The 26,591-nt window shown below is 63.6% G+C and overlaps 3 protein-coding genes across 6 annotated transcripts in view; 2 read left to right on the top strand and 1 right to left on the bottom strand.

Annotated features, from left to right (window-relative positions):
* Positions 1-13,290, top strand: part of SPEG (striated muscle enriched protein kinase) — a 38,624-nt gene extending 25,334 nt beyond the window's left edge. For all 3 annotated transcript variants that reach the window (XM_065637420.1, XM_065637419.1, XM_065637418.1), the window contains exons 13-41: positions 32-261; positions 431-550; positions 966-1,070; positions 1,170-1,376; positions 1,503-1,626; positions 2,026-2,198; positions 2,965-3,077; positions 3,284-3,452; positions 3,536-3,629; positions 3,973-4,173; positions 4,334-4,394; positions 4,593-4,670; positions 4,830-5,002; positions 5,108-5,134; positions 5,378-5,530; positions 5,682-5,724; positions 5,820-5,888; positions 6,019-8,203; positions 8,315-8,467; positions 8,538-8,654; positions 8,769-8,936; positions 9,156-9,278; positions 9,468-9,632; positions 9,809-10,484; positions 10,575-10,814; positions 10,887-11,110; positions 11,547-11,622; positions 11,876-12,025; positions 12,268-13,290. In XM_065637420.1, coding sequence (XP_065493492.1) covers positions 32-261; positions 431-550; positions 966-1,070; positions 1,170-1,376; positions 1,503-1,626; positions 2,026-2,198; positions 2,965-3,077; positions 3,284-3,452; positions 3,536-3,629; positions 3,973-4,173; positions 4,334-4,394; positions 4,593-4,670; positions 4,830-5,002; positions 5,108-5,134; positions 5,378-5,530; positions 5,682-5,724; positions 5,820-5,888; positions 6,019-8,203; positions 8,315-8,467; positions 8,538-8,654; positions 8,769-8,936; positions 9,156-9,278; positions 9,468-9,632; positions 9,809-10,484; positions 10,575-10,814; positions 10,887-11,110; positions 11,547-11,622; positions 11,876-12,025; positions 12,268-12,475 — 6,625 coding nt within the window. In that variant the 3' untranslated portion in view covers positions 12,476-13,290. The remainder of the gene's footprint in view (positions 1-31; positions 262-430; positions 551-965; positions 1,071-1,169; positions 1,377-1,502; positions 1,627-2,025; positions 2,199-2,964; positions 3,078-3,283; positions 3,453-3,535; positions 3,630-3,972; positions 4,174-4,333; positions 4,395-4,592; positions 4,671-4,829; positions 5,003-5,107; positions 5,135-5,377; positions 5,531-5,681; positions 5,725-5,819; positions 5,889-6,018; positions 8,204-8,314; positions 8,468-8,537; positions 8,655-8,768; positions 8,937-9,155; positions 9,279-9,467; positions 9,633-9,808; positions 10,485-10,574; positions 10,815-10,886; positions 11,111-11,546; positions 11,623-11,875; positions 12,026-12,267) is intronic.
* A 913-nt stretch (positions 13,291-14,203) lies between these two features.
* Positions 14,204-18,831, top strand: GMPPA (GDP-mannose pyrophosphorylase A). 2 transcript variants are annotated; one of them, XM_065637733.1, is made up of 13 exons: positions 14,204-14,281; positions 14,350-14,447; positions 14,529-14,632; positions 15,007-15,199; positions 15,369-15,428; positions 15,562-15,692; positions 15,829-15,843; positions 16,385-16,519; positions 16,687-16,784; positions 16,906-16,952; positions 17,041-17,133; positions 17,225-17,393; positions 17,484-18,831. In XM_065637733.1, exons 1-13 carry the CDS (start codon positions 14,239-14,241, stop codon positions 17,582-17,584), a joined length of 1,287 nt encoding a protein of 428 aa, XP_065493805.1. In that variant the 5' UTR covers positions 14,204-14,238; the 3' UTR covers positions 17,585-18,831. The 2 variants fall into 2 exon arrangements, with proteins under 2 accessions (XP_065493805.1, XP_065493806.1); XM_065637734.1 differs by lacking the exon at positions 15,829-15,843.
* Positions 18,832-19,731: 900 nt separating this feature from the next.
* On the bottom strand, positions 19,732-24,297 carry LOC135990383 (rac GTPase-activating protein 1-like). Its single transcript, XM_065638028.1, has 16 exons — positions 24,213-24,297; positions 23,886-24,088; positions 23,665-23,801; positions 23,363-23,441; positions 23,102-23,155; positions 22,464-22,541; positions 22,044-22,167; positions 21,617-21,777; positions 21,246-21,407; positions 21,016-21,111; positions 20,743-20,944; positions 20,563-20,668; positions 20,270-20,402; positions 20,092-20,194; positions 19,860-19,977; positions 19,732-19,783 (listed from the first exon to the last, which is right to left on the bottom strand). The coding sequence occupies exons 1-16, from the start codon at positions 24,295-24,297 to the stop codon at positions 19,732-19,734; spliced, it is 1,893 nt and encodes a 630-aa protein (XP_065494100.1).
* Between the last annotated feature and the right edge of the window lie 2,294 nt (positions 24,298-26,591).

The following is a 26,591-nucleotide window of genomic DNA, read 5'->3' as shown; positions in this document are numbered from 1 at the left end:
TCCTTCTGTGAGCATGTGTGGGCTCTTGCAGCTCCAAGCTGGAGAAGATGCCGTCCATCCCGGAGGAGCCAGAGCAGGCGGAGACAGAGACAGAGTGCTTCACCATGCCCGATTTCCTGAAGCCACTGCAAAACCTGGACGTGGTGGAGTCGAAGGAGGCTGTGTTGGAATGCCAGGTGGCTGGGATGCCCTACCCCTCCATCACCTGCTTCCACAATGGCTCCCGCATTGACAGCACTGAAGACCGCAAGATGATGCAGTGTAGGGCTCCCCATCACCCTCCACACCTCCTCGGGGTCCTTCTGCCCTACCTGCAGCACCCCAGGAGGAGGCATCACCTCCCAGACCTTCATGCCCCATGAGGCAGGGAGGGGACCTCTGTGCCACTTGGCTGGTGGGGTCTTACCCATGTCCCCCTGTTTCCCCTCAGATAAGGATATCCATCGCCTGGTGTTCACAGCCGTCAGCCACACACATGCCGGTGTCTATAAAAGTGTCATCGCCAACAAAGTGGGGAAGGCCACATGCTATGCGCACCTCTATGTCACCGGTAAGGGGCAGCGGGCACCACTGGGAATGTGTAGCCGCCCACTGCTGACCTGCTGGGCTGTGTCCCGGGGCTGGGGGTTGGTGGCCCCATAGCAAGGTCCTACGGTGACAGAATGGCAGGAGACTTCAGGTTGAAGGGGACCTCAGGAAGCCTCTAGTCCAACCTAAAAGCAGGGTCAGATGTGCAGTCCCCACCTCACGGGGTCTGGACTCATCCCTGGACCCCCAGGTCCCACACAGGACTTGCTGGAAGCACCAGCGCCATAGGGGCTGCCAAGCTTAGCCCTTGCCACCACCGGTGAGGGTCACTGGCCACATCTGTCCCCTCCAGCCCGCATCTCCTGGGGTGTAAGGCAGATGCCCTGAGGAGCTGTGGCAGTGGCCATGCTTACACCACTTCCCGCCTCCCCACACAGATGTGGTGCCAACCCCCCCAGATGGGCCCCCCACCGTGGCCTCGGTGACCGGCAGAGCCATCACGCTGACCTGGAACAAGCCAAAGTGGCTGGACACTGCCATAGGTGAAGGGGTTGGGGATGGGCAGGGGTGGGCAATGCCATGGTGGGGTGCACAGGCTTGCCTGATGCTGGGGGCTCTGCACTGACCCTCTCCTCCTGCAGACCCCAACTCTGTGACCTACGTGGTGCAAATGCAAGTGCTAGGCACGATGCAGTGGCTGGTGCTGGTGACAGGTGTGCGGGACACCACCTACACGGTGCATGGGCTGACCAAGGGTGCCCAGTACCTCTTCCGTGTCATCACTGCCACCCCCAAGACCAACAGCAAGCCCTCCCCGCCTGTGGGGCCCGTGCAGCTCCTGGATCGGGGTGAGAGGGGCAGTGGGGAGGGGACAGTGGCTGGGGTGGGGGGATCTCTGTCTCTGGTGGGGTGGCGAGCTGGCCAGAGCTGGGCAACATGGGGTCCAGAGGTGGTGGTGACAGTGTGTGTGGCAGGTCCCTACCTGGAAGAGGCTCCAGTCATCCTGGACAAGCCAGACGTGGTGTATGTGGTGGAGGGCCAGCCAACCTCCATCACCATCACCATCAACCACGTGGAGGCCACCGTCATTTGGAAGAGGTAGGACATGGTGCTGTACACATTGCTTGCCCCATGCCCAGCATCAACCCATGGGTTGTGAAAGGGGCTCCCACGCCAGCTCCCTATGCAGCCCGCGGTGCGTGGGGGGTCCTTCCCTGGGGCTTGGCTGGATGTGCACCCAAGGGTGATGTCCAGGGCTGTGCAGACCTGCATGGGGAGGGCTTTTGGGGGGGCAGGGTGCTGTCTGTGGTGCTAAGGTCAAGAGCCATTCAGGAGGCAGAGCTATCGGGTGTGAGTTGTTTGTGGGGGATGCAGGGTGGGAGCTGAGGCTGAAGCTGTCTGTGGGTCAGGAGGTGGCCATGGGGCTGTGGGGTGGGAGCTATGAGGGGGGCAGCGGTTGCCTGTGGGGCTGTGATGTGGCAGCTGCTGTGCCCACAGGGGCGGGCAGGTGTTGGGGGAGAAGGAGGGCATGTGCGAGATGACGATGCCGGATGATGACCAGCACTGCCTGCGGCTGCTGCGCGTGGGTCGGGGGGCCGTGGGGCCGCTGGCCTGCGAGGTGAGCAACCGCCACGGCACTGCCCGCTGCACCCTCCGCCTCCACCTTGCAGGTATGTGCCCCTGTGCCAGGGCCCATGCCCCTCTGCTGGGGGGTGGCATCGCCATCACCCTACAGTGCTCCAAGCCCATGTGCCATAGGGGCACTGCCCCATAGCATGGCACTGGTCCTCAGTGCTCCATACTCATATGCCATGGAGATGCTGCTCTACAGGGTGGCAACGCCCCATGGGGCTGAAAACCCATGAACCATGTGTTGATATTGCTGCCTGGGGTCCTATACCCATATCTGACCATAGAAATGTCATATATGCCCCATGGCTGTGTGCATGGGGTGGCAGTGCCCCATGGTGTCCTTCAGCCATGTGCCATGGGTGGAACTGCTGCAGGGTGTCCTATGCCTGTGTAGAATGGGGTGGCACTGCTCCCCAGTGCCCTATAGCCAAGAGTCATAGGGGACATATCCACAATGTCCCACAGAGGTGTCATGAGTGGCACTGCCCCACGGTACCCTACATCCATGTCTAATGGGGAGACGTGGCCCTATACGCCCCATGGCCATGTGCCATGTGTGGCACTGCCCCGTGGTGCCCCACACCAATGGGTGACTGCCCCATGGTGCTGCAGGCACATGACACTGTGTGGCCTGCCCTGTAGTGTCCCGCTCCCACGTGCACCATGGTGGCACTGCCCTGTGGCGCTCCATGCCCCTATACCATCATCTGGCACTTTCTCGCAGTGCCCCACAGCTCTACACCCCATGCCAGTGGCAGTGGGGTGGCACTGCCCCATGGTGCCCCACGCCCCATCTCTCGGCAGAGGCACCACGCTTTGAGTCCATCATGGAGGACATCGATGCCCAGGAAGGGGAGACACCACGCTTCGCCGTGGTGGTGGAGGGGAAACCACTGCCAGACATCATGTGGTATAAGGTGGGCTGGGACCCCAGCACCCTCTTCCTGACCCACAGCTCCCCCAGACCCACACTCTCCACTGCCTTACCTCCATCACTGTGCTGGGGCTCTGGGGCTATGTTTGCCCCCAGTGATGCAGAGCACTCCCTGTGCCCCACCCATGGGAAAAGGGTTGAGGGAGCTGGTCTAGGATGTGACCCTGCTGATACTCCTGCCACCCCCAGGATGGGGAGTTGCTGGAGGAGAGCAGCCACCTGAGCTTCGTGTACGAGGACAACGAGTGCTCGCTGGTGGTGCTGGGTGCCGCTGAGCCCGACAGTGGCGTCTACACCTGCACAGCCAAGAACCTGGCCGGGGAGGTCTCCTGCAAGGCGGAGCTGGTGGTGAGGACAGGTATGGCCAGCTGCACCCCCAGCCTTGGGGGGCAGAGCCTGGGTGCCCGGCTTGCCCCCCACCAGCGCCTTTCCTTCCCCCAGCCCAGCCTGCTGCTGATGCCGCCATGGAGGAGGAGGCACTGCACAAGGCACGACGCCTGACCGACTACTACGACGTGCACGAGGAGATCGGGAGGTACGGGGCTGCCAGCACGGGAGTCAGCGGGGCACCATGGGCACCGCAGGGACAGGGGTGCTGGAGCCTGGCTGCAGCCTGGCACTCTGTCCCCAGGGCCTGAGCTCCACGATATGCCAGACCCTGATGTGCTGTGGCTGGTCTCAGCTGCTGATGGGTGCTCCAGTGTCAGCTCACAGTGGGGAGCTGGGGTGGCCAGGGCAAAGCCAGGCATGGGGTCTCTCCGAGGACAGTCCTGGAGAGCTGCTGGGGCTGCAGACCCCTGCCTCAGCTGCTTGGGGAAGAGGAGGTCTCCTGCTCACCCACCTTCTTATCTCCTCTTGTCCGCATTGCTACATTGTAGGGGGGCTTTCTCCTATCTGCGGAGGGTGACAGAGAAGAGCAGCCGCCTGGACTTTGCTGCCAAGTTTGTCCCCGGGAGGACCAAGGCCAAGCAGTCGGCGCACCGGGAGCTGCACATTCTCTCGCAACTGGACCATGAACGCATCGTCTTCTTCCATGATGCCTTTGAGAAGAAGAATGCCGTCATCATTGTCATGGAGCTGTATCCTCTGGGTGCTGCTCTGGGAGTGTGCGGCATGGGGGATGAAGGGGTGCTTTTGGAGGGGATGGGTGGGAAGAGCGGGTGTAGAGGAGCTGGCTGCCCAGGAGGGTGCAGGGCACAGTGGCACATGGAGTTTCTGTGCTCCTTGACTGGGCCCCAGCTGTTCCAAGGAAGAGCTGCTGGACAGGATGGCAAGGAAGCCCTCAGTGTGTGAGTCCGAGGTGGGTGAACCCTGAGGGGGCAAAGTGATGGAGGAGAGAAAGAGCCTGGGGCCACTGGGGTTTGTCCGAGCCCAGGGACTTGCAACACTCATTGTATTAGGCTACAAAGGGGGCTACAGCCTGCACCCTCCTCTGTACAGTGTCAGCATGGGGCTGAGCCATGCTCAGGGCAGCCACTCTCCCTCTGCTCTCTCACAGGTCCGATCCTACATGCGGCAGGTTCTGGAGGGGATCTGCTACCTGCACCAGCACAGTGTCCTGCACCTGGACATCAAAGTGAGTGGGGGGCTCTCTGGCCCCCTCCCACCCCGCATCCACACAGAGGGGTTCCTGCTGTGCTGCAGGGAGCTTGGTCCTGCTGGTGGGGGGCACCCCTTCCCTGGGGGGAGCCCCTGCCTCCTGCCAAGCTCCTCTCTGCCCCATGCTGTCCTGTAGCCAGAAAACCTCCTGATGGCGGATTCGAGCAGCGAACAGGTCCGGATCTGCGATTTTGGCAACGCGCAGGAGCTGACGCCTGAAGAGCCACAGTACTGCAAGTATGGCACCCCTGAGTTTGTTGGCCCCGAGATCGTCAACCAGAGCCCCGTCTCCAGTGTCACCGACATCTGGTAAGGGCGGCCCTGGGGTGGACAGTGGTCTCCCTGCTATGCCTGGAGGGACTGGGCACCCTGGAGGGCTCATGCTGTGCAGTAACGGTGCTCTCCTCTCTGCAGGCCCGTGGGAGTCATCGCCTACCTCTGGTAAGTGTTCCTGTTGAGTCCCCATGGGAGCGATCCCCTTCCTGCTCCCTTGCTGGTTGCAGTGCTGGGGCTGCAGCCATGCACATTGCTTCTTGCAGACTCAGACTCCTCCCTGATTGCTTCTGCTTCTGCCCTCCCCATGTCAACGGGGCTGGGGTCTAGGGTCCCATCCTTGGTCCCCTGTACTTGTCATGCTGTTCCCCATGCCCTCCCAGCCCAATGACATTGTCCCCTTTCCGGCAGCCTGACGGGGATCTCCCCTTTCGTCGGGGAGAACGACAAGACGACGCTGATGAACATCCGCAACTACAATGTGGCCTTCGAGGAGAGGATGTTCCAGGGGCTCACCCGGGAAGCCAAGGGCTTCGTCATCAAAGTGCTGGTCAATGACAGGCTGTGAGTGCTGTGAGGGCCAGGGGAGGAGCCTTGTGCTCCAGGGAGGGTGGGCTCCCCCATGCATCAGGGGCTGCCCTGACTCCTGCCCTTCCCTGGGCTGGCCAAATCCCCCCAGCCCGGGCGGTTCTCACCCGGTGGTGTTGGTTCACAGGAGACCCAATGCAGAACAGATCCTGGAGCATCCCTGGTTCAAGGTGAGCCTGGACAAGAGCTCAGCATCTGGCAGCAGTGGTGTTCCCCTGAGCCTGCTGTAGGCTCTGTGGGACACTGCTGTCCCCTCACCTTACAGACACTGGCCAAGGGGAAGGTCATCAGCACCGACCACCTGAAGCTGTTCCTCTCCCGTCGGAAATGGCAGGTGAAGGCAGGAGTGGGGGCAGGAGAGGGCCAGGCAGAGCTGTGTGCTGGGCAGGACGGGGTGATGTGTGCTGGGCAGGATGATGCCATGCCACCCACCCGGGTCTGACCCAGCTCTCTGCTGGCTGCAGCGCTCGCAGATCAGCTACAAGTGCAACATGGTGCTGCGGCCGATCCCGGAGCTGCTGGAGGACACATCCAACCACCTCTCCATTGCCGTGCCCAGGCACCTCAAGGAGTCACCGGCGCTGTCATCCTCCTCGGACTCAGATGACCTGGACGAGCTGCCCTTTATCCCCATGCCGCACCAGGTGGAGTTCTCCGGCTCCCGCATGTCGCTCAATGAGATCCCCACAGATGACGAGGCTGTTGGGCCATCTGAGGGGCTGCAGCTGGAGGGGTTTGCACCAGGGGATGCCTCTGCCATGGAGTGGCAGAGCCAGGGCATGGGGAAGCCCGGGGTGGCCCTGGGGAAGCGACCAAGGGGCGCCGGGCCATGGCGGCCATGCACGGAGGGGGAAGCACCTGGCTCCTCTGATGAAGAAGCCCCTGAAGCCCAGAAGCGTCCCGAGTACCCTCGCAAAGCCATGAGGAAGGGCTCCAGCCTGGAGTCCCCAGGGAGTGCCCGGCGGGGAGAGCTGAAGAGGGGCAGCTCTGCTGACAGTGCCCTGCCGCCCCACCAGCCCCCAGGGACCGAGGAGGGGGCCGAGGCGGGCCGGGACCCCCACCGGACCCTGGCCAAGGCGGCCTCCATGGAGCTGCCGTGGCGGAAGGGGGTCTGGGGGGAGGATGATCATGCCCAGCGCCTGGAGCTGATGCGCCAGCGGCTGCTGCGTGGCAGCTCCGGGGATGGCAAGGTCAGTGGCCTCCGGGGTCCCCTCCTGGAGACTCTGGGGGTCAGTCCTGACAAGAAGGTCCCACGGCCGACCCGACTGGAGCCACCAGCAGTGCCGCGGCTGGTGCGGGCAGCGTCCAGTGAGGCCACCTCACCACGCCTCCTCCCCGCCGAGCACCGGCTGCAGAAGAGCAGCTCCTTCAGTCATGGGGATGCCGAGCCTGTCGTCCGGCACCGCCGCTCCGGTGCACCCCTGGAGATCCCAGTGGCCTGCCTGGAGGCCCAGCGGCTCAAGGAGTCCCCATCGCTCTCAGCCCTCTCTGACGCCCGGCCACCAGCCTCGCCAGACACCCCCGGCCCGCTGACACCCCCTGCACTGGATATCGCCATCCCTCAAGCTCCTGCCACCAAGGCTGCCCTGGGGACAAGGCACCTCCCTGAGGAGCGTGGCCAGCCCAGGGCCAGCACAGCTGCCACCACCATGGGGAAGAAGCCCATGGCCGGGGGGCAGAAGGAAAGGACTCCCACCAAGGCTGCTGGAGCCAGTGGAGAGGGGGCTGCCAGGACAGGAACACCTGCCCCTCTGCAGCCCCTGGCCCCCAGCACCCAAGACCCCAACACTTCTTCCTACGCCAAGATCATGCAAGCCTTGGGAGCCACGCAAGGTGGGGAGCCAGCCACTGAGGAAGCCCCCCAGCCATCGCCGGCCACCCCGACTGAGCCACCAGCACTAGCACCAGCACCAGCACAGGCACCAAGGAAGGAGGCAAAGCCTGATGGCTCCTCCAGCTCCCTGCTCATCCAGGACATAGACTCGGAGGAGGTCTTCGAGGCCAAGTTCAAGCGGGGCCGGGAGTCATCGCTCAGCCGGGGGCTGAAGCTCCTCACCCGCTCCCGCTCCGAGGACCGTCACCTGGCTGGTCCCCCGACCCCCGATGAGAGCATCTACCGTCCCACACCGGCCGGTGTGCCCCTGGAGCTGCGCAGGGACCGGCCTGTGGGGCTGGTGGCCAAGTCCAAGTCAGTGCAGGACCTGCATGAGGTGGAGAAGGACAGGGGCTTCCTCCGGAGGATGTCTGTGCTCCTCAAGCGGACCCCGCCTGCCGAGAGGAAGAAGAGCAGTGGGGAGGACGGAGGTAGCGAGACCCCATCTGGCGGACGCCGCTTCTCCTGGAGCTTGGCCTTGGGCAGCTCCAAGGAGCGCAGGGACTCAGAGAGCCTCAAGTCGGAGCCAGGGGGCGGTGGGGAGAGCGAGTCGCCGGCGGTGGCCGTGCGGAGGAAGATCAGCGCCACGATGGAGCGGGTCTCGGCACGGCTGCGCAGCCTGTCGGAGGAGCGGCCGGAGGGCGAGGGGCCCAGGGAGCTCCGCCGCTCCATCTCCGAGGGGGACAGCCTAAGGCCGGGGCCCCCGCCGGCACCCGCGCCCTCCTCCGAGTCCCTGCGCTCAGAGGACAGCACCCGCTCCTCCGCCTCGACCAAAGGTGAGGGGCGAGGGGGGGTCCCGGTGGCACGCCGTGGCCCAGCCCCCCTGGGCACAGCGGGCACAGCGGCCCCGGGTTGGCCCCACTCTCAGCCGCCCCCGGTGCCCGCAGGTGGCGCTGAGAGCCAGAAGCGGTCCCGCTGGGAGCGCTGGGGGCTCTCCCGGAGCAAGAAGGAGAAGGTGGCCTCACAGCCCAGCATCCCCTCCAGCCTGCTGCGGGAGGAGGGACCCGCCACCGGCCGGCCACATGCGCCCAGCGAGTCGGGTAAGCGTGCCCCAGGACGCGATGGTGGGTGCCCATTGCTGTTGCAACCTGACACCCCGCTGCTTTCCAGATTTCCCGCCCGTCTTCCACATCAAGCTGAAAGACCAGGTGCTGCTGGAGGGTGAGGCGCTGACCCTCTGCTGCCTGCCCGCCGGCAGCCCGACCCCCAGGATCATCTGGATGAAAGGTGGGGGGCTGCCTGCGCTGCCTTGGCAGGCATGTGCTGGGGGAGCACTGGAGCATCCTTCTCTTCTGCTCCCCGCACTGCCACGGCATCCCTCTCCTCTGCTCCCCTTTGCAGACAAGAGGTCCCTGCAGCCGGACAACGCACTGAACATCGTCTCCTGCAAGGATGGCCGGCAGATGCTCACCATCGCCAAGGTCTCCAGGAAGGACGCGGGGCTGTATGAGTGTGCAGCCACCAATGTCCTGGGCACGGCCATCAGCTCCTGCACGCTGGCGGTGGCACGTAAGGATGCAAGGGGGGAACCCTGGGCGACAGAGGAGACCATATGCCAGGCACGCAGCCTGGGGCTGGGGACTGGTCAGAGCATGTCACTTAACCTCCCCTCTCTGCATCTGCAAAAGAGACGGGGACTTTTGAGGAGGGACAGTTTGGTTTTGCCCTGCAGCAGCTCTGCCCTCCCCCTGGCCAGGCACCCAGCCCACCCTGTCTGTCCCCTCACAGGGCTCCCAGGGCGGCCAGGCACACCGGAGATCCCCCAAAAGTACAAGAACACGGTGCTGGTGCTGTGGAAGCCTGCAGAGAGCAAAGCCCCCTGCACCTACACGCTGGAGCGCAGGCTGGACGGTATGTGGGGCCACCTCTCCTTCCCCAGGAGATGCAGCTGGAAAGATAGCTCACTGGGGGGCACCAAGCAGGACAAAAGTGCCCAATGTCCTTGCTATCCCCTGGGGCTTGGCAGGGTCCTGGGTAGGGGTCATGGACAGGAGGTTGCCCCCAGTCTGCCCCCACCTCACCTTGCCCGTGTACCGGCAGGGGAGCACGAGTGGAAGATTGTCACTACTGGCATTGCTGACTGCTACTTCAACGTGACGGAGCTGCCTCCTGGGAGTGCTGCCAGGTTTCGGGTGGCCTGTGTCAACAAGGCTGGGCAGGGGCCCTACAGCACCCCCTCGGGGAAGGTGCACCTCAAGGCAGCAGGTGAGTGAGCCCTGTCCCATGGGGTGTGGGGCAGCCATGGGGCCGCAGCCTCTCAATGCTCTGGGGGTCCTCGAGTCCCAGGGGATCTTCCCCCCAGGGCTTTGTGGAATGGGGCACTACTTGCACTCTGCTCCTGGCTTACATTCCTGGGTCATACCTCCCTTTCCTCCCTGCAGATGCCCAAGCTGCCCCAGCCAAGGACGTCGCTGTCCCAGCCCCTGTCCCTGAGAAGGTGGCTTCCAGCCGGTCGACCCAGACACCTGTGGGGCAGCCGGAGCCACCAGCCACAGGGGTTCCCCCCACCACACCACCCCACAAGCACGAGGGAGAAGTACAGAAGGCAGATGGGGTGGTGCAGGCGGGTGCCCCGCCAGGGGTCCTCCAGCCCCCTGCGCCCCACGAGGAGGGGCCACGGCTGGACCCTGAGCTCCCACCCAACATCACTGTCTGTGTGCCCCCCGAGCTGATGTTCACTCCACCTCGGACTGTTGCTTCACCCCACACGGACACCCCCACACGGGGCTCCCCCACGCCCGCCACGGACACGTCTCCCCCTCCCCAGGCTCCGTCTCCTTCCAAGTTCTCCCCCACTTCCCCAGTGTCAACCACCCCCAGCTCAGCCCCCACGTCATCTCCCACGCCCAATGCTGCGCCCACACGGAAGATGCCCCCCTACATGGTCACCTCCTTCGTCTCCATGCCCCCTGCATCACCCACCACACAGGAGCCCTCCCCCACCACCCCGTCCTCCAAGGAGTCTCCAGCTGAGAGGGTCCCAGGAGCTAAAGACAGCACGGCGCTGCGGCAGGGCGTCCCCCAGAAGCCATACACCTTCCTGGATGAGAAGGCGAGGTGAGTAGCAGCGGGATGGGGTGTTCCTCCGGGGATGTCCCACCCCCTGCACCCCACGCCCGGGATACTGAGTGCTGCCTTGTGCCACAGGGGCCGTTTTGGGGTGATCCGGCTGTGCAAGGAGAATGCCACAGGGAAGCACTTTATGGCCAAGATCGTGCCCTATGAGGCAGAGCGCAAGCAGAGTGTCCTGCAGGAGTATGAGATCCTCAAGGCGCTGCACCACGAGCGCATCATGGCCCTGCACGAGGCGTACATCACCCCCCGCTACCTGGTGCTCATCTGCGAGAACTGTGCCGGCAAGGAGATCCTCTACAGCATTGTGGACAGGTACGAGTGGGTGTGGGGCTGCTGGGGACAGCTGCTGGCACAGGGCCACCTACTGATGCCACTTGCCCCCAGGTTTCGCTACTCGGAGGATGACGTGGTGAGCTACGTGCTGCAGCTCCTGCAGGGCCTCGAGTACCTGCACAGCCGCCGCATCGTGCACCTTGACATCAAGCCAGACAACATCGTCGTCTCGGGCATGAATGCCCTCAAGATCATCGATTTTGGCAGTGCCCAGACCTACAACCCCCTTGTGCTGCGGCAGCTGGGGCGGCGCGTTGGCACTCTGGAGTACATGTGTAAGTGGGGCATCAGGGGTGCTGTGGCATGGGGATGGGCACAGAGATGGGGACAGATCTGGGGCATGCTTGTGCCTGAGGTATGCACGTGTGCCTGAGCACTGTGGGGGTTTGGTAATGGGGAATTGTTGAGGTGTCCTTGGGGAAGCTGGGGGGTCTTTGGGGTGCTGGGGGTGTCCGCTGAATGTTTCTCTAGGGTTGCTGGGCTCGGTGAGAGTGGTTGGATGCTGTGGGGCAGTTGGGTTATCCTTGGAGGTGCTGGGCTCTGTCAGGGTATTGCAGTGTCAGGGAGGGATGCTGGAGGGTGCAATGGTGGGGTGCTCTGGGTGCTGTGGCTGCTCTACGTGCTGGGGATACTGCGAGTTCTGGAGGCGCTGGGAGTGCTGTGGGTGCTGCTCCCCAAGTGTGTATGACAAACCTGCTTCCCTGCCCGCAGCACCAGAGGTGGTGAAGGGGGACCCGGTGGGCTCCGCAGCAGATGTCTGGGGTGTCGGCGTCCTCATCTACATCATGTAAGAGAAGGGGCTGGAGGGACGAGCACCCTGAGGTGTACTCAGCCGCACCCAGGGTTTGGTGCCATGGGGGACACTAGGGAGGTGGTGGGCTGGGAGATGCTGTAGCCCTGCAGACCCTTCCCAGGTGGACATGGGGATTGAGACACCCTGGGCAGCTGTGGCTATCTCAAACCAGAGGTGGGTGGGTAGGGGTGCTGGGTGCCCTCCCAGAGCGGTCCCCCAGCCCGTACTACCCTCTCCACCCTCACAGGCTCAGTGGACGGTCGCCATTCTTTGAACTCGACCCCATCGAGACGGAGAACCGCATCTTGGCAGGGCGCTTTGATGCCTTCAGGCTGTACCCCAATGTCTCGCAGAGTGCTGCCCTCTTCATCCGAAAGGTCCTCGCTGTCCACCCCTGGTGAGTGCCGGGGCCAGCCAGGGAAGATACATGGCCCTGGACTGTGCTGCGACTGGGCCACGAGGGCAGCGCCCTGCCCCACGGGGCCCCTCCAGATTTCATGAGTGGAACCCTGGGGTCTATCCCTGCTCCTGGAGGGTGGGACACCCTGGGTCGTGCAGGGCAGGGGTGGTGGATGGGTTTTGGGGTGCAGCAGTGGTGGGCACCTCACAGCCCCTGACGCAGAGCCACCCCTGCCCCAGGAGCCGCCCCACAGTGAAGGACTGCTTTGCCAACACCTGGCTCCAGGACGCCTACCTGATGAAGCTGCGCCGCCAGACGCTGACCTTCACCACCAACCGCCTCAAGGAGTTCCTGGTGGAGCACCAGCGGCGCCGCGGCGAGGCCGTCACCAAGCACAAGGTCTTACTCCGCTCCTACCAGGGCGGCCAGCCGCCAGGGCCGCAGTAGCCAGTGCCTCAGCCACGGCCGTGAGGGGCCGAGGAGCCAGAGGAACATTCCAGGGGCTGCAGGACAGAGTGGCCGAGGAGGAACCAGGACGTTCCAGGATGAGCACATGGACCTCACGTGCCGCCGCCGGGGCTGCTGGTGGCTGGCATCATTTTGGCAGTGCCGATGGAAAGGGGAGGTGCTGCCCCAGCCGGCCCAGCAGTGGGGTCTGGCAGCGGGCAGCCGGCGGGAAGCCTTGCTAGGAGGAACGGAGAATGTGGCAGAGGGTTGGGAGAAGGACGGGATGGGGATGGGGGGACAAGGGGAGCCCCAGGCAGGAGCGGGAGAGCCACCAGCACGTTGGCCAGCCCCGGCCATGTGGGTCCTGTCAGCCGTGTGCCTTACGCCGCAGCCTGCACTCCCCCCGGTTTGCACGCCAGCGCCCGAGGACTGAGGCTGCTCCAGTGGTTCCAGCAGAGAGGGGCCTGCCCACCTGTCCACAGGCCCCCCACAAACCCTCCCCTACCTCCCACCTGAACCCCCAGTGCCACAGCACAGCTCCACAGGTGCCTAGCCAAGCCCCATGCCCCCTCCCCAGTGAGCGGGAGGATGCTCCAGCATGGCCAGGGTGCACTGGACAGGGGGATGGGGGCAGTGGTTGGGCACCCGCCTTCCAGATGCTGCTGTAGCAATAGGGCTTTATTTATTGACTTTGGGGAGAAGGCTTCTGCCCTGTCCCCATCCCCATTTCTCTGTCAGGCTCCAGAGTTGACAACATCCCAGTGGTTTGGAGCAAGCAACATGCCAGAGCAGCAATAAAGACCCTGAGCAGCCCATCCCATCTCCGTGTCTTGCTGGGAGGTGACAGGGGGGTGGGCAGAGAAGCCCCTGCTTGCCACTGAGGGCTGGGAGCCGCTGGAAGGTCCCGTCCCAGAATCCAGGGACCCGAAGCCAGGAAGACTTCCAGGTGGGGGTGGGCTGGGAAGGGTGTCGGAAACTTGGAGAAGGAGCCGGGAAAGCTGTGAAGCGCTGGGATGGGACAGCGGGCTCTGGCTCACAGGTCACTGGCATCACGGAGCCAAAACACCGGGTGCTGGAGGGCCCGGTGGCAGCAGGGCTAGGGGGGCACTCAGAGCCGGGCTCCCGCGGGGGACATGGCGGGTGCAGGTGAGCGGTGCCCGCGGCAGGGACCTGCTGCCCGGCTGTAAATACCCGCTGCCCGGGGCTGCTCCGGTTACAGCCCGGCCCGCCCCTCCGCTGCACCCACACCCGCGCGTCCCCCGCGCCCCTCACGCACTGCTGCAGGCACACTTGTCCGCACAAGCGTGCAACGCCTGCGTGTGCAAAGGTACGCACACGCCTGCACGCGTCCCACACTCGTGCTCGCACTCACCGGGGCACACGCACACACACGGCGGCCCCCCTGCACGCTCGCGCTGCCGCTCCCGTGTGCGCGCCCGCACGCAGGGCCGCTCCCTTGCACACACACGCACACACGCACACGCGGGCAGTCACGCTCCCGCGCGGCTCCTTTGCACGCCCTCCACGAGCACAACCGCTCCCGAGCACGCGCACAGCACTCCGCGCACGCGCACCGACGCCCCCTTGCACGCGCGCACGCGCACCCCCCTCCCTCCCGCCGCTGCGGCGCCCCCTGGCGGTGGGCGGGCGCCCCGGCAGCATCGGCGCGGTGACGCAATGAGGGGGCGCGGCCCCTGCGCGCTGACGTGTCGCAGACACGTGTGCGGAAGCGGCGGCGGCCGCCGGAGCGGAGCGGGGCCGCGATGGCGCTGAAGGCGGTGATCCTCATCGGGGGCCCGCAGAAGGGTGAGTGCGCCGGGCTCGAGGGGTGGCCCCCGGCACCGGGCCCCGCCGACCCCCGTTCTGCTCCGCAGGCACCCGGTTCCGGCCGCTGTCCTTCGAGGTGCCCAAGCCGCTCTTCCCCGTGGCCGGGGTGCCCATGGTGCAGCACCACATCGAGGCCTGCGCCAAGGTACGGGGGGCCTGGGCTGGGGGCGGGGGGCCAGGGCGGGCGCTGCCCTCCCCGTCTGCCCCCTCCCTTGTCTCTCCCCAGGTGCCCGGCATGAAGGAGATCCTGCTGATGGGCTTCTATCAGCCCCACGAGGCCCTCAGCCGCTTCCTGCTGTCGGCGCAGCAGGAGTTCAAGATCCCCATCAGGTGGGGAGCCTTCACACCCCCGGGGTTCCCGTGGCGGCACAGCCCAGAGCAGCCCCTCACCCGCCTCCCCCCGGGCTGGCAGCCCCCAGCCGGCACCCAGGCGTTGGGCAGGTGGGCCCTGTCCCACCATGGGTGGGCGCAGCTGGCCTTCCACGTTAGTTCTGCCCAGTTTCCCTTGCCCTGGGCCCTGCTCTGGCAGCTGCAAAGGTGACTCCTCAGCACAGCTCAAACCACCATTGTCTCCTTTCCCTGTGCCAATGTCCACATGAGCGCCATCGCTGCATAACAGGATTATGTCTCTCCAGCCCCTGACAGCCTTTCCCTGCTGCCCATCGGTGCCACCAGACACTCACTTCTCCCTGCTTGGCTCACAGGTATCTCCAGGAGTACGCTGCGCTGGGCACGGGTGGTGGCATCTATCACTTCCGAGACCAGATCCTGTCGGGTGGTGCTGAGGCCTTCTTTGTCCTCAACGCAGATGTGTGCTCGGAGTTCCCCTTGCAGGAGATGCTGGAGTTCTGGCAGGGGCACCGGGACGCACACAGCTTTGTCATTCTGGGTACCACAGTGAGTGGCAGCGCTGGGGAGTGGAGGAGCAGTGGTGCTCTGCTGTGGGCTTGTCTAGAAGCCAGCAGCTCCTGTGGCAGAGGGGCCCCTGGGTGCGAGCTTTGGGTCTCGTCTGCTCTGCACCACACGCCTGCTCTTCCACCGTTGCTAACGTGTCCTTGCTCTGCAGGCCAACAGGACGCAGGCGCTGAATTACGGTTGTATTGTGGCAAATGCGGACACACAGGAGGTACTGGAGGGCCTGGGCGAGCTGGGCACGGCCTGGTCAGTGGGTGCTGTGCTGCCCCCATAGGCGTGTGTTCCCAGTGTGACACAACCTGGGAGCTGCACCCCAGGATTCACATTTTTTCCCTCATCTCCAGGTCCAACACTATGTGGAGAAGCCCAGCACATTTGTCAGTGAGATCATTAACTGTGGCATCTACCTGTTCACACCCGCCATCTTCCAGCACATCGGCAAGGTCTTCCAGAGGAACCAGCAGGAGCTAGTGCTGTGAGTGCCTCTCACCGCCCCGTCTCCCTCCCACCCCACTGCTTCCTGGGGCTGCAGCGGCACGCTCATCCTCCATTCTTTCTCTATCTTCTCTCCTCCTCTGCCATCACTCACTTGTTTCCTGGTCCTGCACCAGCTGTCCTTACCTTGGGTAAGTTTCCCTCTGTGTCTGCACTGGCTGCTCTCCGGGCTGGATTGTCCCCAGCCATAACACATGCTTTTCTCCCTGCTCTGCAAGGCCGCTCTTTCCTCTGCTCCTCTCCTGGCCAGCTTGAGACTCCCCCTCTCCCTTCCTCTCCTGCCACCCCATCTTCATTGAACTCCCGACAAGGGGCTGAGTGAGCCTTTCACATGGGAATGCTCTGACCCTGTCACCTCTGCCACCACCCAAGCAAAAACCCAGCTGTGCAGGGCTCTGAAGCAGGGGCAGGATCCATTACTCATATACCATCACCTTCTGGCTAAGAGCTTGTTTCAGTTGGCAGAGCCCCATCCCTCTGTTGCTCTGGAGCTCAGTGGGGCTGGGCAGGCCTAGCCTGACAGCTGGGGCTGTCCCCCACCTCTGGGGAGAAGTGCATGGCTAGGAGGGAGCCCAGAATCACCAGAGGCCCCAGATTTGGGGAGAGTAGCTGCTGGGGTGCCTGCCTGAGGCTGTGAGTGGGGTGGGTGTCTAACAGGCCTCTCACTTGCAGAGAGGAGAGCTCCAATGGCTGGCAGCGTGCAGAAGTGATCCGTCTAGAGCAGGACGTTTTCACGGCCCTGGCTGGGAGTGGCAAGCTCTATGTCTACAAAACTGATGGCTTCTGGAGCCAGATCAAATCAGCTGGGTAAGGGCTGGGGCAGCAGGGGCATTGAGTGGTCCATACCAGAGATGGGAGAGGAGGGTGCCCAGGCAGGGCCCTGGGTGTGGGTGGAAGGTGCTGAATTCAGATTCTCCTCTTAGCCCTGATAGTGCCAGAGATGTAAAAACCAGCATTTGCTTTTCCTCCTCCAGCTCTGCTATCTATGCCAGCCGCCTTTACCTGAACCAGTACAGCAAAAGCCACCCAGAGAGGCTGGCCCAGAACAAGTCTGGAGGCCCTGTCATCCGAGGTACCCCCCTTCACCACCTTGGGGCTGCCTGGGGAGGCAGTGAGACCTGTGGGCAGGACCTCCGGTGATCTGAGCGGCTCCTGCGAGCTGCCTCCCCTGATGCAGCTGCTTTGTATTGCAGGGAACGTGTACATCCACCCAACAGCCTCCATCAACAGCACTGCGGTGGTGAGTGCAGGCCTGGGGTGCCCTGCAGCAGGGCAGTGCTTGGGGGTGCCAATGTCTATAACCTCATCACCTCACTCTGTCCTCACAGCTGGGTCCCAATGTCTCAATTGGGGAGGGGGTGACGGTGGGAGCTGGTGTGCGTGTGCGCGAGTCCATTGTCCTGCATGGTGCCTCACTCCACGTAAGTAGGGCTTCCCCCAGGATGTGGGTGCCATCCCCCACCCCTTGCAGAGAGGCAGCAGTGCTCTTCATCCCCTTCTCCTTTGTCCCAGGACCACACCTGTGTCCTCAACACCATCGTGGGCTGGGACAGCACCATCGGGCGCTGGGCCAGGGTTGAAGGAACGCCCAGTGACCCCAACCCCAACGATCCCTATGCCAAGATTGACAGCGAGACCCTTTTCCGGGATGGGCGCCTCACACCCTCCATCACAATCCTGGGTAGGTCCCACTTGCACCCCACTGCCCTGGCCCTGCGTAGTGGGGCAGGGTCTCTCCCCTCCTGCTGACCCACTCCCATTCTCCCCCCAGGCTGCAGTGTCACCATCCCCGCTGAGGTTGTTATTCTCAACTCCATCGTCCTTCCTCACAAGGAGCTGAGCCGCAGCTACAAGAACCAGATTATCCTGTGAGTCAGTGGCTCACTGGGTTGGCGGGGGCAGTGCCAGCCCCCTACTCCCTGCTGTGCCCTACAACAAGAGCCTGTGCTGGGGCTTCACCTCTTGGGACGCTTCCAGCACCCCCAGAAGGTTAGGTGCAGGCCATGATCCCTGCAAGTGCCTGATTCCTGCTCCAGACAGACATTAAAGCTGGTGAGCATCAGCCTTGCGTGCTGCTTCTCTTGCAGCCCAGGGACCAGCCCTGAAGAAGGGTGAAGGCTTTGGGGACAGCATGTGGCCCTGGCAACAGGCTGTGGCTGTGCAGGGAGCCCTGGGCTAAAGCTGGTGAGGAAACGCTTGCTACCTGCAGTGTCTCAGGTCCTGAGCTGTGGGTATTTCTCCACCAAAAGAAACTACCAGCACAGTCTCGCTATGCCTCACCAAGCTCTCCCTGCTCTGCAGCAGCTGCTGCCTGCAATTCCCTGGAAGGTCTTGGCTCGTTTCAGAGGCTGGGGGGCTTTGAATCTGCCTCTCCTGCACAGGCAACTCACCCTGCAGGAGCCAGTTGTAAGGATCCCAGTTTCAACAGTGATTGCAACAGCATGAGCTGGGTTCCTCCCTACTGCTGGGAAAACAGAGCAGTGCCAGGCTGGCTTAAGGGCACTGGTGCATGAGCTCTGGATGGTGCAGGCAGGCTGCTGGCCCTGGAGGGAGCACCCCTTCCCCTGCCAAGGGCTCAGAGTGAGCCAGGAGAGCTGCCAGCCCTGCTCCTGTCAGGCTGAGACCTGTGCAGGCTGTCTAGGCAGGGCTCAGGGCGATGGCAGAGGACCCCTGCCACCCTGGTGGGCCAGCAGCCTCCTCTACACCAGCGTGGCTCTGCTTCCTTCACCCCAACCACATCCACTAGGCCCTGGAGCGATCATCTGACACGTATGCAGGTGGCAGATGGCAGATATCTACCACTTCACTGTGCCTCAAAAATACCTGTTTTATTGAAGGCAGTTCCCTGCTGATCCTGGCACAGCGTGTCTGTGGTAACAAACACTGCCCTTTATCCACTTACCTCCCTGGCTTCAGAGCTCTGTGCTAAAGCCCTGCGCATCACTGAGGGCCACATCACTCCTCCTGCCTTCAGCACTGCATTAGGGATTCTCCATCCATTCAGTACCACCCCAGCTCGATGGATTTGCAGTAAATCCTTGCTCCCAGCTCTGTGCCTTCCTGTGCCAGTTCTCGTGTGGTCCTGGGTGGGGATTAGCTGTTCCCTAGCTTTGAGCATATTAAACTCTTTCAGTTTTGCCTCTGCCTTGGATGTGCTAATTTCCTTGCCCACTAGTGAACGCTCCCTGCACTGATGGAAACTGAACCAAAGTACTTGCTTTCAACATTGTACGTGAGTTTTCCCTGGTGTCCTACATCTGGCCTGGCCTTTAGTATGGACAAAAGTTTCTCGGCTGCTGGATGTGGCTCTAGAGCAGTTCTCCACCCTGTTGTGTAAGGTCGCTTTTCCCTAAGCTCCCCTTGTACTGGCTGTCCCTTGTGCAGAGTTATCTGAGGACAAGCCTGCCAGCTTCCCCCTCTTGGAGGGAGAGTGCTGTGCATCCCGGCCCTGCTTGGGCTCTGCAGCGCCGGGGCTGACAGGGAGGAAGGAGTTAAAGGGGCCTCTGCTGAGGTGCCAGGAAGTCTGGAAACGCTTTAAGGTTGTCCTGCCCTGAGCAGCAGCAGCTCTGATTACTTGAGGCCATCATCTGGGTAGAAGAGCGGCCTCCCAGGCAGGGAGAGGAGGGCTTCAGCTAGGGCAGGAGGGGGCTCTGCCCACCCTCTCTGCCCAGAAAAAGCACAGGTTTTGGGGAGCACTCCTCACCCTTGCTGCCCCGCCAGGCTCCATCATGGCCGTGAGCCCCAAACCCTGGCACCTGGCAGCAGCAGGTAGGGACAGACAGTAGCCACAGCCAGGATTGTTTTGCTGCAAACATTTAATACAAACCAGACCTTCAGTACAGCACTAGGGCAGTGTCCCCAGCACCACAGCTGGGTAGAGCCAGCCCTGCTCCCCAGACCCCAGGAAGCAGAGCAGTGTGTGGAGCTCAGCACCACCAGCCCCAGGCAGCTGCCTGGTCCCGCAGGCTTCACATCTCCTCCAGTGCCAGCTCCTGCGCCCTGGGAGCCGCTGCTGCTGGCTACACTAGAGAAGGGAAGAACCGTCCCACCTTCCTCGGGGCCAGCCCCTGCCTGTGTGGGGAGAGATGAGTCAGGGGTGCACAGTGAGCTCCCCTGGGCCCCCCCACGCACCCCTGGCAGCACTCACGGGGGTGAGGTAGCTGTGCCCACACAGCTCTGCAGGGTGTTGGGGAGGCAGCAGGTGCTGGCTGGGCTCAGCTGGCCTGGCTTGCGCTCTGGGGAGATGACGGGGCGGAAGAATGACTCTGCAGGACAGGGAGGGGGATGGCTATTGCACCCCAGCCCAGTCACGGGCACCCAGGGCTCTTCAGCAGCCACAGAGCAAGGGCAGGGAGGGGACCGGCGCTCCTGTGTCTCACCGCATTCACCCCCCAAGGATGGCACTGGCACCAGGTTCTCCTGCTCTGGCCCCAGGAAGCCTCTCCAGAAGTCGGGCGGCAGCGAGAGGAGCTGAGCCACCACCTAGGCAGGCAGGGATGAAGGATGGGGATATGGGCAGCACCGAGGGCATAGCACACACCTCAGGGACCCCCTCACCTTGCACTGCCGTGGTGTGTCCTCCATGATGACAAGTGGTGTGGGGTTTGCCGAGGCATGCCCTACCAGCGTGGGACCAAACACGCGGGACAGGTTGAGGATGTCCATCTTGCAGTCGGGGCTATGCGACACCCTGTGAGAGGGGGTGGACAGTGCGAGAGTGCCACCCAGCCAAGGGGCCCCTCGTCCTCAGCCCAGCTTCCCTGCTCTGAGGCACAGAGCCTGGGAGGGCGGCAGAGAGCCAGGAGGAGGGGACAGACCCATGGGACCCCATGCCAGAATAAGTCCCTCACCTAAGCAGGTGCAGCATGAGGAAAGCCAGGGTGTCCCTGTTGGCCGGGGGCAGTTTGCTCACCATGTGGCGGAGGGCTGTGGCACAGGCAGCAGCATCTGGGATATCTGCAGCAGCACCAGAGAGGGGTGTTAGGAGAGGAGCAGCCCCTTCCCTCCCCCAGCTCCAGACCCCTGCTCACCTGCAGCCCGCAGGAAGGCAGGGTGGAGGCCGAAGGTGACCAGCGGCTCCTTGAGCCCCCGCAGAAAGTCCTTGAGCACCCCACATACCACATGGATGTCGGTCACGCTGCTGAGAGCAGGCAGTGCACCTCCAGCCTGCAGCAGCCTCTGCTTCCACTCCCGCACCAGCTGCTCTGTGCCCGGCACCCGATACAGCCCTGTCTGGGGTGCACAGAGGGGGCTCAGCCCTGCAGGAACCACAGCATCGCCGCCACCATCACCCTGGCTCCTACCTCTGTCAAGCCTCGCATCTCCACCTCAGTCACACACTGCACCACCAGTGCGGGCACCAAGGGTGGCGTAGCAGGGGCAAAATCAGCCAGCACACCCTGGGGAGGACAACATCGACCTGTTCGGTGCCCACCGCCCAGGGTGGGCAGAACCCCAGCATCCCAGGACTGATAGCCCAGCAGTCCCATGGGGACATGGAGCAGTCCCCAGGCACTGCTGTGCCACCTCTCACCTCGCGGGGCCAGGCATGGTGGTGAGGCCGGGGCACACAGGAAAGGGGGCACTGCTCCCGGCACTTGGGGTGCAGCAGCAGCTGGCACTGGCGGCACCTGACAGCAGCCTTCCCAAAGCGGATGCGGGAGCCGCAGATGCTGCATGGCTGGGGGCGGATCACCTGGAAAGGGGAGGCAGAGTCAGGGCCCCCCTTCTTGCACCACTCCTTCAACCCCCCCGCAAACCAGCCTCTGTCACCTCCATTCATTCCCCATTCAGGTAGAGCTGGGGACAAGTGGGGAACATAGGAGAGCCTTTCCCCCCCCAGACCCACTCCTTCTGCCCAGATCCCTTCTCCACAGTGGCCAAAAGAGAGGCTGGGGCACACACAGTTTTGGAGGTGAACTGGTGCTGGCGCGGTGGGTGACCTCGTGGTGGTGAGGGGATGGGTGCTGGCACTGGCTGCTCTGCAGAGCCACCCTCGGTGTGGCTGTCCTGCCCCGGGGCACGGCAGCCCGGCTCCTCACTGGTGCCCCAAACTGTGGTCAGCTCTGCAGAGAGAAAAGGTTGTGGAGGGAGCCCTGAAAGGCAAACTGCTCCAGCTCCTGGCTGGGATGTGGGGAGGCTCCCCACCTCCCAGGGCACCCCTGCAGCATCCCAGCTGCCCTGAGACAGTGGCACTTGTCATGTCCAGAGGACCCTGGTACTCCCATGGTGCAGACAAGTACCCTCAGGAGATCTCCCTCTCCTGGGACAGCAGTACCCTGAGGCTGGTCCCACTCCACCCGTGAGCCCTTGCCCCAGCCCTTCCTGTGACCTGCACATGTAGAGACACGGTGTCCCTGGTGGGAGCGGGAGCGTCGTGGCACCAGAGCAGCGGGCAGGAGGCTGCTGGCAGGGCCCAGGCCCTTGGCTGGAGGTGGCACAGGGGGGATGCTTGCCTGCCAAGATGTGGGACAGTGAGAAAATGCCTGGTTGCAGCCCCACAGTGCTCTGATGTCTCCCCATGAGCTCTGCTCCACCTGGTCCCCATCTCTGTGTTCCTGCACAGCCAGGGATGCTATTACCATGGGCACAAGGGGATACAGGCTGCAGGGCAAAGGCACCCAGAGGGGACAGCTGAGCACCCCCAGACCCCACAGCACCCACAGGCCTAGAGGCTGCAGCATTACATTCTGGCACTGGGGCAGCCCACACACCCTATCCCTTCCCAGGGTGTGCTGGGGTCCCTACTCACAGTGTTGCTGGATGCCACAGAAGATCGGTGTCGCTTTGCCACCACCATAGGGCCAATCTGAGGGGCCAAGGACACACGCTGGGGACAGAGCAGATAGGGTGAAGGGTAGGCAGGGACCTCCTGTCCCCAACTGTGCCCCCCATCCCAGAGCCACCAGGCCAAGTGGTCCCAGGGCCACAAAAGGCCCTGTCTCACCCTGTTCTCCAGCATTGCCTGCCCCACACCAGGCAGTGTGAGGACCTGCAGAGGTGCTAGAGGAGCGGGGTGCGGGATGCCCGCACGTGGGGATGAATTATTGAGGAGCCTGGCTGGGCCATGCTGAAAGGTAATGGAGTTTCTATTGATTGCAGGAGGTTTGCTGAGAGATGATGCTCCCAGCCCAGCATCAATAAATTAAACCCCCTGCCAGGCTCTTTGCAGCCTCCCATGCAGGGATGGAGAAACACCTGGGTGCCCTAACCATGCGTGGTACAGGGCCAGCACCTCAGCCTGGGCTGCTGACCTATGCAGGCAGAAGGTCCCATGGGCAAGTGTAGGAGAGCAGAGCAGACCCAGGCGATCCTCACCCACACAAGGGTGCAGAACCCACCTCAGCATGAGCCCCCATAGGCTGCCATATCCCAGCATTTCCCTCATACCTGCCTCTCCTGGGATTTCCGCTTCAGGGTCCGCATGACAGTCATATCAACATCCTGGAAGACAGCAGTGAAGCTGGGGGCTGGAAGAGCTGCATGGGGCTAGGGGCATGCCCAGCACCCATGCTCTGGCAGCAGTCGGGGGCTGCCCACCCCAACCACATCCATGCAAAGGGGCCACCCTACTGCAGGAATGGGGCAAAACCACTCCTTCACTACTAGTGCGAAACTGAACCCTGGGACTAAGAACAGGTCACTTCTTACCATATCATCCTCAGTGTGGTCATAGCTGATGTCTGAATGGGACAGGAGAGACTGGCATGACTCATCCACTGCAGATGACCTGTGGAGCAAGCTGGGAGTCAGCCTGGCTGAGGCAACCCCCACTTCAGCCAGCACCTACTTGTACAACCACTCCTGGAAGCCCACAGCTGATGCCTCTGTGGAGCCTGAGCACCTCTATGCCAAGCCAGCCCTTCGGACCCAGCAGAGGTGAGGGGGAGACGGCAACAGCTGAGCCCAGGGCTGCCCGAGGCGCTGGGGCAAGGACCACCAGCCCTGCTCACCTCCTGCCCGGCGCCAGGGCCGCCCCGAGGCACTGTCCTGTCAGGGCGCTGAGGACAGAGCACTGCTCCCTGCTCAGCATCCCACTGCCCAACGGCTCTTGCATCAGGGACTCAAAGACCAGCTGAAGTTTTCGCTCCTGCAAGTGAAACAGGGCAGCAATGAGCAGGCTAGGGTCCCCACAACCAGCCCCGCGGGGTACCCCTGCAGCCAGCCCCCCAACCTGCTTCTCCAGCTCAGCCTCTGCCCGGTGCCGCTTCTTCATCTCCACCTCCACCTGGTTGCGGGCATGCTTGAGCTTCACCTCCAGCGCCGCCCGCTCAGCCTCCACCCGGGCCAGCTGCTCTCGGACCCGCCGCCCGTCCTGCTCCAGCCGGCAGCATCGCTGGCGCATCGCCTCGAAGCACCGAGCGATCCGGATGTAGTCTGGGGGAAACACAAGCGGGTGGCCAGCCGGCATGGGGCACCGGACTCCAGCTCCCCCAGGCCCCACTAGCAGCAGACCCGGAGATCTCGGTGCATCCCAGGCCGAGAGGCTGCACGCACCCACCTTCCTCCACGCTGCCGCCGAGCTCCAGCAGCTGCAGCGCCCGCTCCAGCCGGGCCAGGAGCCGTCCGCAGCGCCGCTGCAGCATCCCGCCGCCTTGGGACGGGGCGAGATCCCCCTGCAGCCCCCCACAGGCAGGCAGCACAGCCCTTGCTTCCCGGGAACCCCCCCCCGCAGCTCCCGCCCCGCGCTTTCCTCCGGCTACCGGAGTCCGCCGTGCGCCCCCGGGACGGCGCAAGCTCCGGGAGCGAGGGGCCCTCCCGGCCGACCTATGTGGGCCGGGGGCCGGGGTGGAGCCCGGCCCGGCTCCGCCTCCGGCTCCCGCTGCCACCGGGGCCCGGCCCGTCGCCCCGACGGCTGCCGGTGCGGGGAAACCTCCCGGGAGCCTTGGGCATGGGGTGCCCCGGAGTGCTGGCTGCAGGGGTGGAGGGCAAGAGCCCTGGGCAGGACGAGGGTGCTGGGTGGGGGTCGCTTTTGGAGGTGGGGTGCCTAGGCACCAGGTGAGAGCACTTGAGGGGTGCAGTCGGTGTGGGGGTGCCTTGGGGATGCAGGGACGTCGGGCGGGAGCACTGGGCGCGGGGTGTGCTGGGGACTGCAGGGGTGCGGGAGGGTGCTGGCTCCCGACATCGCTGCCCCTGGCCCACCTCCCCTTCCCTGGAGCGGCGTGGGTGGGAGCTGGAGGAGCCGATGTCCTTGTCCGCTGTCCCTCACCGATGTGCACCGCATGCAAAGCGGCCGGCGGCAGGCGGGGGCGGCGGGGACCCCCAGCATCGGGGCTCCCGGCCAGGGCTGTGTCCTGCAGATGGAGCCACCTCCCTTCCTCAAAGACCAGCCGCTGTCCGGCGCTGCGGGGGTGCTGTGCCCCACCAGGGTCCCCTTCCCAGGGGCTCCCCGGCGCAGGTCTCAGCCCCGAGGCCCCCCTCCCTGCCGCAGCCCCCAGATCCTGGTGGCCCTGCGTTTCTGCAGGGGCCTCTGGCGGGTTTGCGGGGGGTCCCGGTGAACGGCAGCTCTCCCCCCTCCGTGCCTGTCCCGACCTGTTGTGAATACCGGGAATAGCAGCATGACTGGCGGCAGGGCTGGGCATGCAAGCCCCTGCACACATACACACATACACCCTAAGAGGCCCCTTGCCTGCTTCTGACCTAGAGAAGTGGGCTTTGCACCCCATGGGCACATGGCAGTGCACCCCAGTGCCTCTCAGGGTGGCTGTGTGTTCAACTGTGCCAGTCCCAAAGAGGGCGCAGGCAGTGGCAAGTGAGGGGCATGAGGGAGAACACCCACATCCCAGGGAGGTGTCTGAGGTGCTTGGGGAAAACAGCCTGGCCTTATCATGGGCTATATTGGATCTGGGCAGCACGGACTCTATCCCAAGGGCTGAGGCTCGTCAGGGTCACTGTGGGGCTGTGCAGTGCTGGGGACACCCATTGGGACGCTACCCAATGGTGTACTGCTGCCCTGTGCCCCTGGCAGCCCTGTGGCAGGGTTCCCCCCGGGGGCAGAGCCAGGCAGGGGGCTGGGACGGGCTGGCAGCACCTCGGCGGGGCTGAGCTCGCTGCTGTGCCAGAGCACGGGTAGCAGAGGGTGTTTCTCAGAGACGCTCCTTCCTCCCAAGGTTGAATATGAGTCAGGGTTTGGAGCGACTTTAATTACTGCTGGATCGATAGGCTTGGCATGGCCAAGCAAAATCCAGTCACAGCCCTGGGGGCCTGTGGGCTCAGCTCTTTACTGCCTGTTCAGCCCTCGGCTGCCTGTCTTTGGGGAGGCACACGCTCCCCAGCTGCAGGTGCTCCCCAGCATCTGCTGTCCCAGCACTCAGCCCCAGGAGGTGGGACTCTGTCCTGCACATAGAGCCAGCACCCCATTCACACAGCCCTCGCAGGGGACACGCGTCCCTCGGGGCAGGACAGCAGATGGAAATGCTCCAGCCTTGCAGGACACAGCCAGCACTGCCCGGGGAACCCTGCACACCCCTGAGCCCCTTCTCTCACCCAATGCATGGAGCAGGTTTGTGGCTCTTGAACGCAATCTGCACCCTGGTCACAAGCTTGGGAGCGCCCCCAGGAGGGCAGAGCCACCCTGGCATCAGGTGGGCATGCCTTCTCATGCCCAGGGACAGGTAGGGGTCACTCACCATCCACTGTGTCCCCCCTGCGTGCTTCCCCCCTCCCAAGCCACTCTGGCTTGGCCAGGCACTGCATAAATAGCTGTTTGTGTCTCCACTCGGCCTCTGCGTGGGAAATAATATCAGCTGATGGAACATAATGCCCTGCTTCACATGTTCAATTTTATCATTTTCCGAGGCAGGCAATCTTCGTTTAAAGCTGAATGGGCTGGGGAATGTTAATGAAGCGCTGGCGCTGCTGTGCACCAGCTTTATCTCTT

This window comes from Caloenas nicobarica, chromosome 6 (genome assembly GCF_036013445.1).
Source record: "Caloenas nicobarica isolate bCalNic1 chromosome 6, bCalNic1.hap1, whole genome shotgun sequence".
In the NCBI taxonomy this organism is placed as follows: Eukaryota; Metazoa; Chordata; class Aves; order Columbiformes; family Columbidae; genus Caloenas; species Caloenas nicobarica.
This window is presented reverse-complemented; position numbering and strand designations above follow the sequence as displayed.

Coding starts and splice junctions, on each gene's coding strand:
- GMPPA (XM_065637733.1), top strand. CDS start 14,239: ATGGCGCTGAAGGCGGTGATCCTCATCGGGGGCCCGCAGAAGG. Junction 14,633..15,006: donor GAGTTCAAGATCCCCATCAG/GTGGGGAGCCTT, acceptor CTTGGCTCACAG/GTATCTCCAGGAGTACGCTG. Junction 15,200..15,368: donor TTGTCATTCTGGGTACCACA/GTGAGTGGCAGC, acceptor CTTGCTCTGCAG/GCCAACAGGACGCAGGCGCT.
- LOC135990383 (XM_065638028.1), bottom strand. CDS start 24,297: ATGCTGCAGCGGCGCTGCGGACGGCTCCTGGCCCGGCTGGAGCGGGCG. Junction 21,112..21,245: donor ACCATGCCTGGCCCCGCGAG/GTGAGAGGTGGC, acceptor TGTCCTCCCCAG/GGTGTGCTGGCTGATTTTGC. Junction 20,403..20,562: donor CTCATGCTGCACCTGCTTAG/GTGAGGGACTTA, acceptor CCCCTCTCACAG/GGTGTCGCATAGCCCCGACT.